The sequence below is a fragment of the Salvelinus namaycush genome, chromosome 20 (genome assembly GCF_016432855.1).
Source record: "Salvelinus namaycush isolate Seneca chromosome 20, SaNama_1.0, whole genome shotgun sequence".
Lineage (NCBI taxonomy): Eukaryota > Metazoa > Chordata > Actinopteri > Salmoniformes > Salmonidae > Salvelinus > Salvelinus namaycush.
The window spans coordinates 21473525-21485749 of NC_052326.1; the positions used below are offsets into that span (position 1 = coordinate 21473525).

Sequence of the window (12225 nt, forward strand, 5' to 3'; positions counted from 1 at the left end):
GGCCTTGCTTTAACAAAGTTAACCATTTTCACTGTAGTGTCCAAGACGTCTTTCAAGCTGTCAGCTCATTCCCTTGGCAGCAAGAGCCTCTTGGTGGATGCTGCAGTGTACCCAAGTGGCGTCGGGAGCAACTGCTTGCACGCACATTACCACTCAACTATGTCTCCCTGTCATGGCTTTTGCGCCATCAGTACAGATACCCAACACATCTTGACCACCAAAGTCCATTTGATGTCACAAAGCTGTCCAGTAATGAAAAAATATCCTCTCCTGTTGTCCTGGTTTCCAGTGGTTTGCAGAAGAGGATGTCTTCCTTAATTGACCCCCCATAAACATAACGGACATATACCAGGAGCTGTGCCAGGCCCAACACGTCTGTTGACTCATCCAGCTATAATGCATAGAATTCACTGGCTTGTATGTGAAGCAGTAATTGTTTCAAAACATCTCCTGCCATGTCACTGATGCGTCGTGAAACAGTGTTGTTTGATGAAAACATAATCTGTATAGTTTTTTTTGCATTTTCCAACCAGCATTGTCCCAGCCATATCCGCAGCAACAGTAAGAATTAAGTCCTCCATAATAGTATGGGGTTTGCCTGTCCTAGCCACTCGGTAGCTCACCATTAATGGTATCTGTTATTTTTATACATGTCTTACTACTCTAAAGTCGTCTTAATTCTCTCTCAAAAAACTCCCGTGGCTTATTTTTCAAATTGGCATGTTTTGTTTCTAAATATCTGCACAAGAGTGAAGGTTTCATTGAGTTGTGAGATAGTACTTTTGCACATATAACACACTGTGGCTGAGGAAAGGCACTACTCCCAATATAAATTAACCCCAAATCAATGTAGTTCTCATCATATTTGTGCCTCTTCAATGGTCGAACGTCACTGTCTGTTGTTTGATGCTTTCCCGGGTAAGGGGGCAGTAGCTCTTCGGCTGCATCAGATTCACAACTGTAAGTGTCCATGCTAGCTGGGCTAACAACAAATGTAGAATTACTGATGCTAGCATTGGAGGTGCTCGTGGAAGCAGAACAACTTGTGTAGTCGACTTTTGCAGGTGTAGTAGCAGTACTACCTGTAGAGTCTCTATGGACGTGGGCCTTAGTTTTTTATTTCGACCATTTATGAATTTTCACGCAAACGGAATGAGCAGCAGATACTGTTATGGGTGTAAGATGGCACAGTGATGCCATCTGTTGGTAAATGTTCATTACTGCAACTCATGTGTTTTACCGGGGTGCTTGAGATACCCGGAGGTATTGTGATGTACTGAACAAGACTGGTTACTCGCATCAATGCCTCTGTCTCGTCATTTAACATTCAAACAGATACGTTTGGTTAGCTGGAATTCCCGCGAGAGAGTAACAGTTAATGTGATTGGATGCTAATTGTTTGACTTGACTACCTGTATTTGACATTGTGTTGTTATTTCGCTGAACACTAAATGGTTTCATTTTATTTTTGGCAGTGAAACGAGGCTACTCAGGCGAGAAAAAGAGCTCACCCAAATGTATAGCCCCATTGGAAAATATAAATGGACTGTTTGAAAATTTGAAGATTTATATTTTATTTTTTTTAAATATGTGAATCACATTTTATTTGGTGTACCCCAGTTTGGGAATACCTGGTATACAGTATACAATATGGTAATGAATTATGCATAAAAATATAAAACACAACAATACACTTTCGTTCAGCAAGTACATTTATCTGTAATCAAAATGAAGAAATGCTGCTAGTTCTCACAGAACACTTTAAAAGACGGCAGTGAAAAACACAAATTCAAAAAGACAGCTTAACATGAGTCAGAGTTAATGTACAAAAAAACCTTAGTCTGCAAAATCTATAAAAAATGTCCCTATATAGCCTATACAAACACACACATAATATTCCTACGTTTTAAAATATTGTAATTAAAATGTATTAAAATAATATAATTCAAACGTAGGTGAAGTAAAGTAGGTGCAGCTAAAAAACAGAAGAATATACTCAAACACACATAGCTTTTTGACATTAAAACAACCCTACATCCCAGAGCCTAAGTATCAAAATGCTACTCTACTTATCACAATTCACCTGCTGGAAGTAAATTTGATAGTTAGAGTTGTGTTTCTATCAGAAATCTGAAAACAATAACAAAAGTGAAGCATGCAAGTTAATTAATTATATTATATTTAAGGTGTCAGTGTAACATATGGTCAGTGTCTTTTAGAGAATGAGATACATCGATCAATCCAATGATCAGAAATTACTTTTAAACCCATTGTTTCCTCTGGGTATATTTTGCATACTTTCTTTTGAGGCCTTGGTGTAAGGCTAAAGGCAGTGCCTTAGCAACGTTCTCCTCCCACTCATAGCAGTGGTTCACACGGGCACAACTCAGCAGACAGTCCAGCTCCCCCTTGATATCGGTGCAGTGCTCTATCAAGGCAGCAATGGTGCTAAATTCTATGTGGCAGTTCTAGTATAACAACATAAAAAATACTAATTACTACATTGCCAGAGGAAAATACATTAAACTTAAAAGCAAGTCAAATATGAATAATTGACAAGACCGCTCACCTCGAGCAGGTATTTGCCGTTGGAGGTGTTGTCTATTAGGTGGGTGACCAGTCCAGAAGAGAAACGAATTATGAGAGAGCCACAGCCAGGTCTCTTAGGATGGGGGCACAGCAGGTACGACCCCAGGACATCCTCTGCAAGCAGGGAGGAGCTGCTGTCACTGCAACACATGATAAGGATTTAGAGACCACTGACAGTTCAGATGAGTTCTCATCAAGTGACAGTGGTGGAAAAAGTACTCAATTGTCATACTTGAGTAAAAGTAAAGATACCTTAATAGACAATGACTCAAAAAGTGAGTCACCCAGTAAAATACTACTTACAGTGGCAAGAAAAAGTATGTAAACCATTTGGAATTACCTGGATTTTTGCATAAATTGGTCATAGCATTTGGTCATAGCATTTCATCTGATCTTCATCTTCAACAACAGACAAACACAGTGTGCTTAAACTAATAGCACACAAATTATTGTATTTTTCTTGTCTATATTGAATATATCATTTACACATTCACAGTGTAGGTTGGAAAAAGTATGTGAACCCCTAGGCAAATGACCTCCAAAAGCGAATTGGAGTCAGGAGTCAGCTAACCTGGAGTCCAATCAACGAGACGAGATTGGAAATGTTGGTTAGAGCTGCCTTACCCTATAAAAAACACTCACAAAATGTAAGTTTGCTATTCACAAGAAGCATTGCCTGATGTGAATCATGCCTTGAACAAAAGAGATCTCAGAAGACCTAAGATTAAGAATTGTTGACTTGCATTAAGCTGGAAAGGGTTATAAAAGTATCTCTAAAGCCTTGATGTTCATCAGTCCACAGTAAGACAAATTGTCTATAAATGGAGAAAGTTCAGTACTGTTGCTACTCTCCCTAGGAGTGGCCGTCCTGCAAAAATGACTGCAAGATCCCAGCGTATCATTCTCAATGAGGTTAAAATAAATCTTAGAGTGTCAGCTAAAGACTTACAGAAATCTCTGGAACATGCTAACATCTCTGTTGACGAGTCTACGATATGTAAAACACTAAACAAGAATGGTGTTCATGGGACGAAGTTCGCAAAAGAGCACCTGGATGTTCCACAGCGCTACTGGCTAAATATTCTGTGGACAGATGAAACTACAGTTGAGTTATTTGGAAGGAACACACAAAACTGTGTGGACAAAAAAGCCACAGCACACCAACATCAAAACCTCATCCCAACTGTAAAGTATGGTGGAGGGAGCATCATGGTTTGGGGCTGCTTTGCTGCCTCAAGGCCTGGACAGCTTACTATCATTGATGGAAAAATGAATTCCCAAGTTTATCAATACATTTTGCAGGAGAATGTAAGGCTATCTGTCTGCCAATTGAAGCTCAACAGAAGTTGGGTGATGCAGGACAGGACAACGACCCAAAACACAGAGGTAAATCAACAACAGAATGGCTTCAACAGAAGAAAATACGCCTTCTAGAGTAGCCCAGTCAGAGTCCTGACCTCAACCAGATTGGGATGCTGTGGCATGACCTCAAGAGAATGGTTCACACCAGACATCCCAAGAATATTGCTGAACTGAAACAGTTTTGTAAAGAGGAATGGTCCAAAATTCCTCCTGACCATTGTGCAGGTCTGATCCGCAACTACAAAAACCTTTGGTTGAAGTTATTGCTGCCAAAGGAGGGTCAGCCAGTTATTAAATCCAAGGATTCACATACTTTTCCCACCTTGCACTGTGAATGTTTACACGGTGTGTTCAATGAAGACATGAAAAAGCATAACTGTTTGTGTGTTATTAGTTTAAGCAGACTGTTTGTCTATTGTTGTGACTGAAGATCAGATCAGATTTGATGACCAATTCATACAGAAATCCAGGTAATTCCAAAGGGTTCACATACTTTTTCTTGCCACTGTAAGTAAAAGTCTAAAAGTATTTGGTTTTAAACATACTTAAGTATCAAAAGTAAATGGAATTGCTCAAATATAAAAGTATAAATCATTTCAAATTCCTTATTTTAAGCAAACCAGAAGGCCCAATAATAATTATATATATATATATATTTAAATTTACATATAGCCAGGGGCACACTCCAACATAATTTACAAACAAAGCATTTGTGTTTAGTGAGTCCACCAGATCAAAAGCAGTAGGGATGACCAGGGATGTTCTCCTGATAAGTGCGTGAATTGGACCATTTTCCTGTCAAAATGTAACGTGTACTTTTGGGTGTCAGGGAAAATGGAGTAAACTGTACATTATTTTCTTTAGGAATGTAGTGAAGTAAAAGTTGGCAATAAAATAAATAGTAAAGTACAGATACCCCCCCAAAAATACTTTAGTAGTACTTTAAAGTATTTTTACTTAAGTACTTTACACCACTGTCAAGTGAACACTCCATAAAATACACTAGGGACTAGCATCAGTGTGAGTGAGGTAAATGCAAGAGAGAGGACTCACGTGGCAATGCCAGCCCAACACCACACTGCTTGAGCCAGAGCTTCTTCTGTTTCAGCAAGGCTCGGGGCCCGGGCTCTCCTCACTGGCATTTTGTCCTGCCCCTTTCCTGTTTCACACACAAGAAGAGAGATTCCTTAGCATCTTGTGATGATCCCATTCCAAGTGGTCCCTCTAGGGAATTATTTCAACATTACCTAATGAATTGTTTCACCCTTGAAAGTGCTCTCTGCACACTTGGCCCACCTTCTGGAGAGTTTAGCTGATCCTGGAGGTGACGTTGTTTGTGAGGGCTGTAAGTGAAGGAGCGATAGGCCCCTGAGCGCAGTACTTTGTTGCGGATGGCTCTCTTGCGCACCAGGGAAGGAGAGGAGGTGAAGACCTCCTCTTGGCTGCTTGGTTGTTCCTCAGTCGTTGTTCCATTGTTCTTCAATGGGAAGACCTACAATAAAGACCCATAGAAAGTATTAACTGGCCAACTGCTAGGCCAGCAAAATGTACGGGCTCAGCAAAGCAAATAAAAATAGCAAAGTGAAATAATACTTTCACAATTCAGTTAAAACATAAACACAAGTTTGTCCTGACCTTTTCCCCTGGGAGTAAGCCCTGAGTGGGGGCCCTTCGGAATGACACAAGGGCACTGACACTGAGAGGGAAGCCCTGGTTGAGGAGGGAGGGGGCACGGCTGGGCAGTGGGCCGACAGACTCATCCTGCGCCTCCTCTGGGTGCTTTGCCAGGTAGGACAGCTGGAAACAGCGGCACAGCAACAGGTTCAGGAACTGGGCCTGGGAGAAAACAACATACCAACAGAGAGACAAATCAGACACAAGAAACTGCAGCTTAACAGACACACAGAGGAAATTTGTTGACAATCATCTTGGGAGATAACGATCCAATACAGGTTCTTACTGCTCTGGCATGCCTAGCCTTGAAAAGGTGGCAGTATAGCTGGGCATCAGGGCTGCCGGGGTTGTGGGAAACAAAGGCGAACTGGGCTTCCAAGGGGTGGGCAGTGGAAAGGGAGACCCTTGGTAGAGCATGGGCCATGAGGAGGGTCTACAGACAAGGAAGGGGAAAGTAATTCACAAAAGGAAAGAAATGATGTTGTTGACTTTTAAGACTGGGAATTTAAACTTTTACCGTCTCATCTTCATCATACATCTTCACCCCTTTGATGGAAAATTTAAGGGACACAGACCTCCTTTTCTTGCATGTCTGTGAAAAAGACATTTCAACACCTCAGGCAAAGCTTTTTGTGTTTGCCTTCTTTGACTTTGGACTGTCTAGAAATTCCACATCTCCACCATAATAAGTTGTGAACAGTCAAAATGTGTTTTAATGTACTGCTGCTGCTTTCTAACCTGTCATTACCAGCACCTACTTTGAGAGACTTTAGCTGTGTGTGCAACTGCTGCATCTGATCGTCCAAACAGCAGTCGTCCACGTGAAAAGAGCCAACATACTATATAAACAAGAAAGACTATGTTACACATACTATAAATTGTTGATTATAGATAAACACGTAATGTAACCAATTAACAAGGTCTTAAAAGGGACAGATTATAAGGGAAGTAAAGTCCACACAGATTTCATCCTCTTAGGACACACTTTTTTTTTTCAAACTAATATACTGAACAAAAATATAAACGCAACACGCAACAATTTCAAAGATTTTACTGAGTTACAGTTCATATACGGAAATCAGACAATTTAAATAAATCTTATCTAATCTATGGATTTCACATGACTTGGAACACAGATGTGTTGGTCACGGACAACTTTTTCTTTTAAAGGTAGGGGCATGGATCAGAAAACCAGTCAGCATATGGTGTGACATCTCCTTCGCATAGAGTTTATCAGGGTGTTGTTTGTGGCCTGTGAAATGTTGTCCCACTCCTCTTCAATGGCTGTGAGAAGTTGCTGGATATTTTCAGGAACTGGAACACGATGTCATACACATCGATCCAGAGCATCCCAAACATGCTCAATGGGAGACATGTCTGGTGAGTATGCAGGGCATGGAAAAACTGGGACATTTTCAACTTCCAGGAATTGTGTATATATCCTTGCGACATGTGGCTGTGCATTACCATGCTGAAACATGAAGTGATGGTGGCGGATGAATGGCACGACAATGGGCCTCAGGATCTCGTCACGGTATCTCTGTGCATTCAAATTGCCATCGATAAAATGCAATTGTGTTCGTTGTCCGTAGCTTATGCCTGCCCATACCATAATCCCACCACCATGGGCACTCTGTTCACAACGTTGAAGTCAGCAAATTGCTCGCCCACACGATACCAATCACGTGGGCTGTGGTTGTGAGGCTGGATGGACGTACTGCCAAATTCTCTGAAACAACGTTGGAGGCGGCTTATGGTACAAAGTGGCCTATAAAGTACATTATTTTAGAGTGCACATTACACAGGTGCACCACATTTTAGCGTGGTGCATCTGTGTAATGATCATGCTGTGTAATCAGCTTCCTGTCAGGTGAATGAATTATCTTGGCAAAGGAGAAATGCACACTAATAGGGATTTAAATAAATGTGTGCACAGAATTTGAGAGAAATAAGCTTTTTGTGCGTATGGAACATTTCTGGGGTCTTTTCTTTCAGCTCATGAAACACAGGACCAGCACTTTACATGTGTTTATATTTTTGTTCAGTGTAGTAACCAACTCCTATATGGGGAGGAAGATGTGTTTTGCTCTGTCAGTGGATATGGCTTACCTCAGCTGACCTTGTAACTGTGCCATCCTCCCTGACTGGTGTCTCACCCATCATTCTCACTCCTGAGTTAGCCTACTTCTTTATGCTGCTGTTTCTGGAGGAGTTCCCCTGAGTTCTGCAGAATCAGAATATAGCAGAGAGCTTTACAGCACCCAGCATGATAAACATTAGACATGTGAATGATGTGTCATATGCACTGGCCGGAAGTGTTATTTTCCCCATGTGAAAAAATGCTTTTGTAGGCAGGTAGAAGTGATAAAATGAGCTGTGAACAATTCAAACCTTTTCATTTTAAGCTAGAAACAGGTATGTTTGGTGAAATGGTGTAAAGTACTTAAGTAAAAATACTTTAAAGTACTATTTAAGTCCTTTTACTTCACTACAATCCTAAAGAAAATAATATACAGGACTTTTTACTCCATACATTTCCCCCTCACACCCAAAAGTATTTCTTACATTTTGAATGCTTAGCAGGACTGGAAGATTGGAGGAGTCCTGCTGCAACATCATCTATCAGAGCAGTCATCCCTCAGGGTCTACAATGTCATCTCTCAGGAAAAGTGGGGGTTTCGAAAGGAGTGGACGTTTTGAAAGGAACCATATAAGGAGAAGTGTGGGTTTCGAAAGGTGCCACTCAAGATGTCAGTCATGGTCTGCAGAGATGACAGTAAGGAATTTTAGTTATCCCCCCAAAAATGTCTATTCACTCATTGTGAGCTGTGTCTTTGAACGTTACCTACTGGTGACCATGTATGTAACGTTACGTTTTTCGTAAATGTAAATACTAGCTAATGTTAGATACCTGAACTTGAACAATGCATTATTTATTATTGAATATTTTAAATAATAATAATAATAATTGAAATATCAAGTCATTGCGGTTCTAGCAGTTATGGAATTCCAGCACTTCTAGTGTTAAAAGACTCCTTTGAATCGGCACTTCTCCTTATATGGTTCCTTTCAAAATCCCCACTTCTCCTTATATGGTTCCTTTCAAAATCCCCACTTCTCCTTATATGGTTCCTTTCAAAATCCGCACTTCTCCTTATATGGTTCCTTTCAAAATCTCCACTTCTCCTTATATGGTTCCTTTCGACACCTCCACTTTTCCTGAGCGATTCACTGCACTGAGAGATGACATATCAGTAGGTGGCAGCATAGAGACCCTGAGGGATGACTGCACTAAGAGATGATTTCGCAGCTGGATCCTATTGGAAAATTGTCCAATTCATGCACTTATCAAGAGAATATCCCTGGTCTTCCCTACTACCTCTGATCTGGCAGAGTCACTAAATACAAATTATGTCTGAGTGTTGAAGTGTGCCCTTGGCTATCCATTAAAAAAAAATCAAAAAGGAAATTGTGCCGTCTGATTTGCTTAATATAAGGATTTTGAAATTATTTATACTTTTGATACTTAAGTATATTTGAGCAATTACATTTACTTTGATACTTAAGTACATTTAAAACCAAACTCTTTTAGACTTTACTCAAGTGGTATTTTACTAGGTGACTTTCACTTTTACTTGAGTCATTTTCTATAAAAGGTATCTTTACTTTTACTCAAGTATGCAATTGGGTACTTTTTCCACCACTGGTATGGTGGTAGATGTCTTCAGCAATTTCCAAAATTCGAGACTGTCAGGTCATTATCTGCCCCTTCTCCTCTTGGCCATATTATGAAAAGGTTATGTGCACCTGCAATCTAATAGGTTGTTGCGTTGTTGTGTTTGAATCTTCTAATTAATTACATGCCACACATTTTCAGTAGCATACAAATCACTACTACTGGTGTGGATTTAACCAGATGTAAAAATGTATTCCATAGTCTACATCATTCAGAGCATGCAGGTATCACCCATTAGTCTGCAGGGTTGGGTAGGTTACTTTCTAAATGTAATCAGTTACAGTTACTAGTTAGCTTTCCAAAATTGTAATCGGTAAAGTAACTTTTGGATTAACCGAACTCAGTAACGTAATCTGATTACATGCAGTTACTTTTAGATTACTTTCCCCTAAAAAGGCATTAGAAGAAGACAAAAATGTATGTTACCAATTGAACTACATCTATTGCAGGATAAATCAATGTTAAAGTTTACATAGCTGGCCATATATGGATGTTAAATGTTACTTTATGGGTTGGTTATGTAGGCTTCTTCTAACCCATCTCTTCCCCACTACATATAATAATACGATTAAATTATATATTTACATTAAAAACCAAAGTCTATCAGAATTCCAGTCATTCCAATAAATGTTAAACCCCTTGATCTTCAAGAATAGGATTTGGAAATATGGAAGTATAGATTAGCCAAATTGTTTTGCTTGAGCCTAATCCCAAAACGAAGGATTTATTAGCCAGCCCTACTCTGTTGTTAATGATTTTGTTGTCATGGAGGACTGATTGGGCTCATTGATTCGAGTTGAAAAATAAATGCTGCGCTCATGGAATGGCGTGCTTTGAGCGCTACTGAAAAGTACTATTTACATGTGAAAAATGAATACCATATGCTGCATTTGCTATTGGCCTATTGTTTACCTTTTTGTTGGTGACACTTTGATATCTTGATAGCAGTTTAAAGGGCAAATCCACCGATGAAACAATAACAAAATCGTTTCGCCGCCTCTGTTTTGGTAGGCTGAGGGATGGGCCTGGAGAAATGTAACCACTCTCAGATTAATAGACAGAGATATGGATGCAAGTTCTGACCATCCATGATATCAAAATTATTGTTTTAACCATATTATGAGGCTATACCGTGTTTGTTTACATTTACAATGTTTTGGATAAAAACAAGGTTATATTTTGGGTTCTCATGGAGTGTGAAAGTTGAACTAAGCTCATGAGTTCATCATTTATAAGTCAAAAATTGGATGTAGCAACAACAGATTGGCCCTTTAAGTCTATCAAAAGTGTGCGAGTAGGAACGTGTCCATTACGCCTATGGGGGGGGGGGGGTCCATTTGTATTCCATAGGCTGGGATCCGCACCATGCAGCTGTTGCAAGAGCGCATTTTTCACTGGCTGTCCACTGGTTTCAAAAACAATGATTGATAGGCAGCTTAAACTTCTTGAATGCAACCATTATCGGGTTCAAATACACGTTAAGATTTGTGAACAGCCATCCACAACAACCACAATCCGTAAGGTGCAAATAGCTAAATGAGAGAGCAGCAGTGTGATTCACATCAATGCGCTATGTAGATATCAATAAGTGATATCCGTATCGCCGTAGACTACACTGCTGTCATCCTTACCTCCAAGCGTTTATTCAAATGTAATAATCTTTGGATGCTGACAGCAGTCGCACCATTGGAAGACATAGCTTGGACTGTAGCCCACAAAAACCTATTCCTGCTCTTCTCCCGCGATCGATCAAACACATTTCGTGTGTCATCATAGTGGTCTCTGATTTGTGGTCAGACTCGCTCAGGTGGAACAAATTTAAATGTGTGCCTTTTTTCAATGCTGATTTGAATGTCATTGAGAAAACAGAGAAGTGTCAAAGATTGTTTTTTGCAAACATCCTTTCTGAATTTAAAAGTAATCCTTGAAGTAATCATCTAGTTTTTCAAAAGTATCTAATCTGGTTACAATATTTTTGCTGGTAACAGATTACAAGGACCGTTTTTGTAATCTTACATGTAATCCGTTAGTCCCCAAACCTGTTAGTCTGTTCTATGAGCGCAAACATTTATGCAAGGATTCAGTTAAACGCAGGTACAGCTTTGGCAAAGTAAACATGTCAATAAATCAATGCTAATCAAATCTCTTACTTTAGGGCCACAACAACGCTCTTTTCACTTCCGCACTCTTGTACTCCGGACCCCGTTCCACTGTTCCAAACTCTGATTTCCCCTCCCAGTCAGTTATCTCATGTCAAATTGACGCCCGCCCCGACTCAATTCAGAGTTGGCTATTTACCGGTGTGTTTGGGCGGGACTAGAAACGTTTACCTTTCGAGGCATATTTGAGATTATGAAAACACGTTTTTACGCACGACGCGGCGATATAAATCAGCCCATACGCAAAGGCATTTCTGTAGCCCATATTGATGGTCCATACACTCATTGCGTAACATAGGTGTAGACCTAGATATGGGACGTATTCATTACGCGACTTCTGTTGCAAAAGGTTTTTTAAACGGAAGCAAACGGAACGAAATGGAGTGACATACCTGCATTTGTCTGAAAGACACTAGTTTTAACTAATGATTAATACACCCTTCACTGATTTGCAGCAGCCCATCCATCCTGAATTTAAATGTATGTTAATTTCATAATTTCCCCCTTGTTCATCAACATGCTCAACATTGGCATAAGTAAACATGTTATGCATCTCTCTGAATGAGAGGATTCACTTAATGCACCAAATAATGATTTACAAGCTGTATGGACATAGGCCTAATAAATTGTAAAGTTATGGTCTATTTAATAACCCTTTACTCAAACTATCCAGCACTTTATTCATGAGTGAACCAAATTGACATC

At 39.9% G+C, this 12225-nt stretch overlaps 1 protein-coding gene across 3 annotated transcripts; it reads right to left on the minus strand.

Annotated features, from left to right (window-relative positions):
• Positions 1-1561: 1561 nt before the first annotated feature.
• LOC120065121 (SH2 domain-containing protein 5-like) lies at positions 1562-11603 on the minus strand. 3 transcript variants are annotated; one of them, XM_039015857.1, is made up of 10 exons: positions 11512-11603; positions 7735-7849; positions 6384-6464; positions 6143-6217; positions 5912-6058; positions 5587-5787; positions 5248-5443; positions 5005-5110; positions 2570-2729; positions 1562-2468 (listed from the first exon to the last, which is right to left on the minus strand). In XM_039015857.1, the coding sequence occupies exons 2-10, from the start codon at positions 7786-7788 to the stop codon at positions 2262-2264; spliced, it is 1227 nt and encodes a 408-aa protein (XP_038871785.1). In that variant the 5' UTR covers positions 7789-7849; positions 11512-11603; the 3' UTR covers positions 1562-2261. The 3 variants fall into 3 exon arrangements, with proteins under 3 accessions (XP_038871785.1, XP_038871786.1, XP_038871788.1); XM_039015858.1 differs by lacking the exon at positions 11512-11603 and adding an exon at positions 10274-10322; XM_039015860.1 differs by lacking the exon at positions 11512-11603 and adding an exon at positions 8191-8209.
• Positions 11604-12225: the final 622 nt, after the last annotated feature.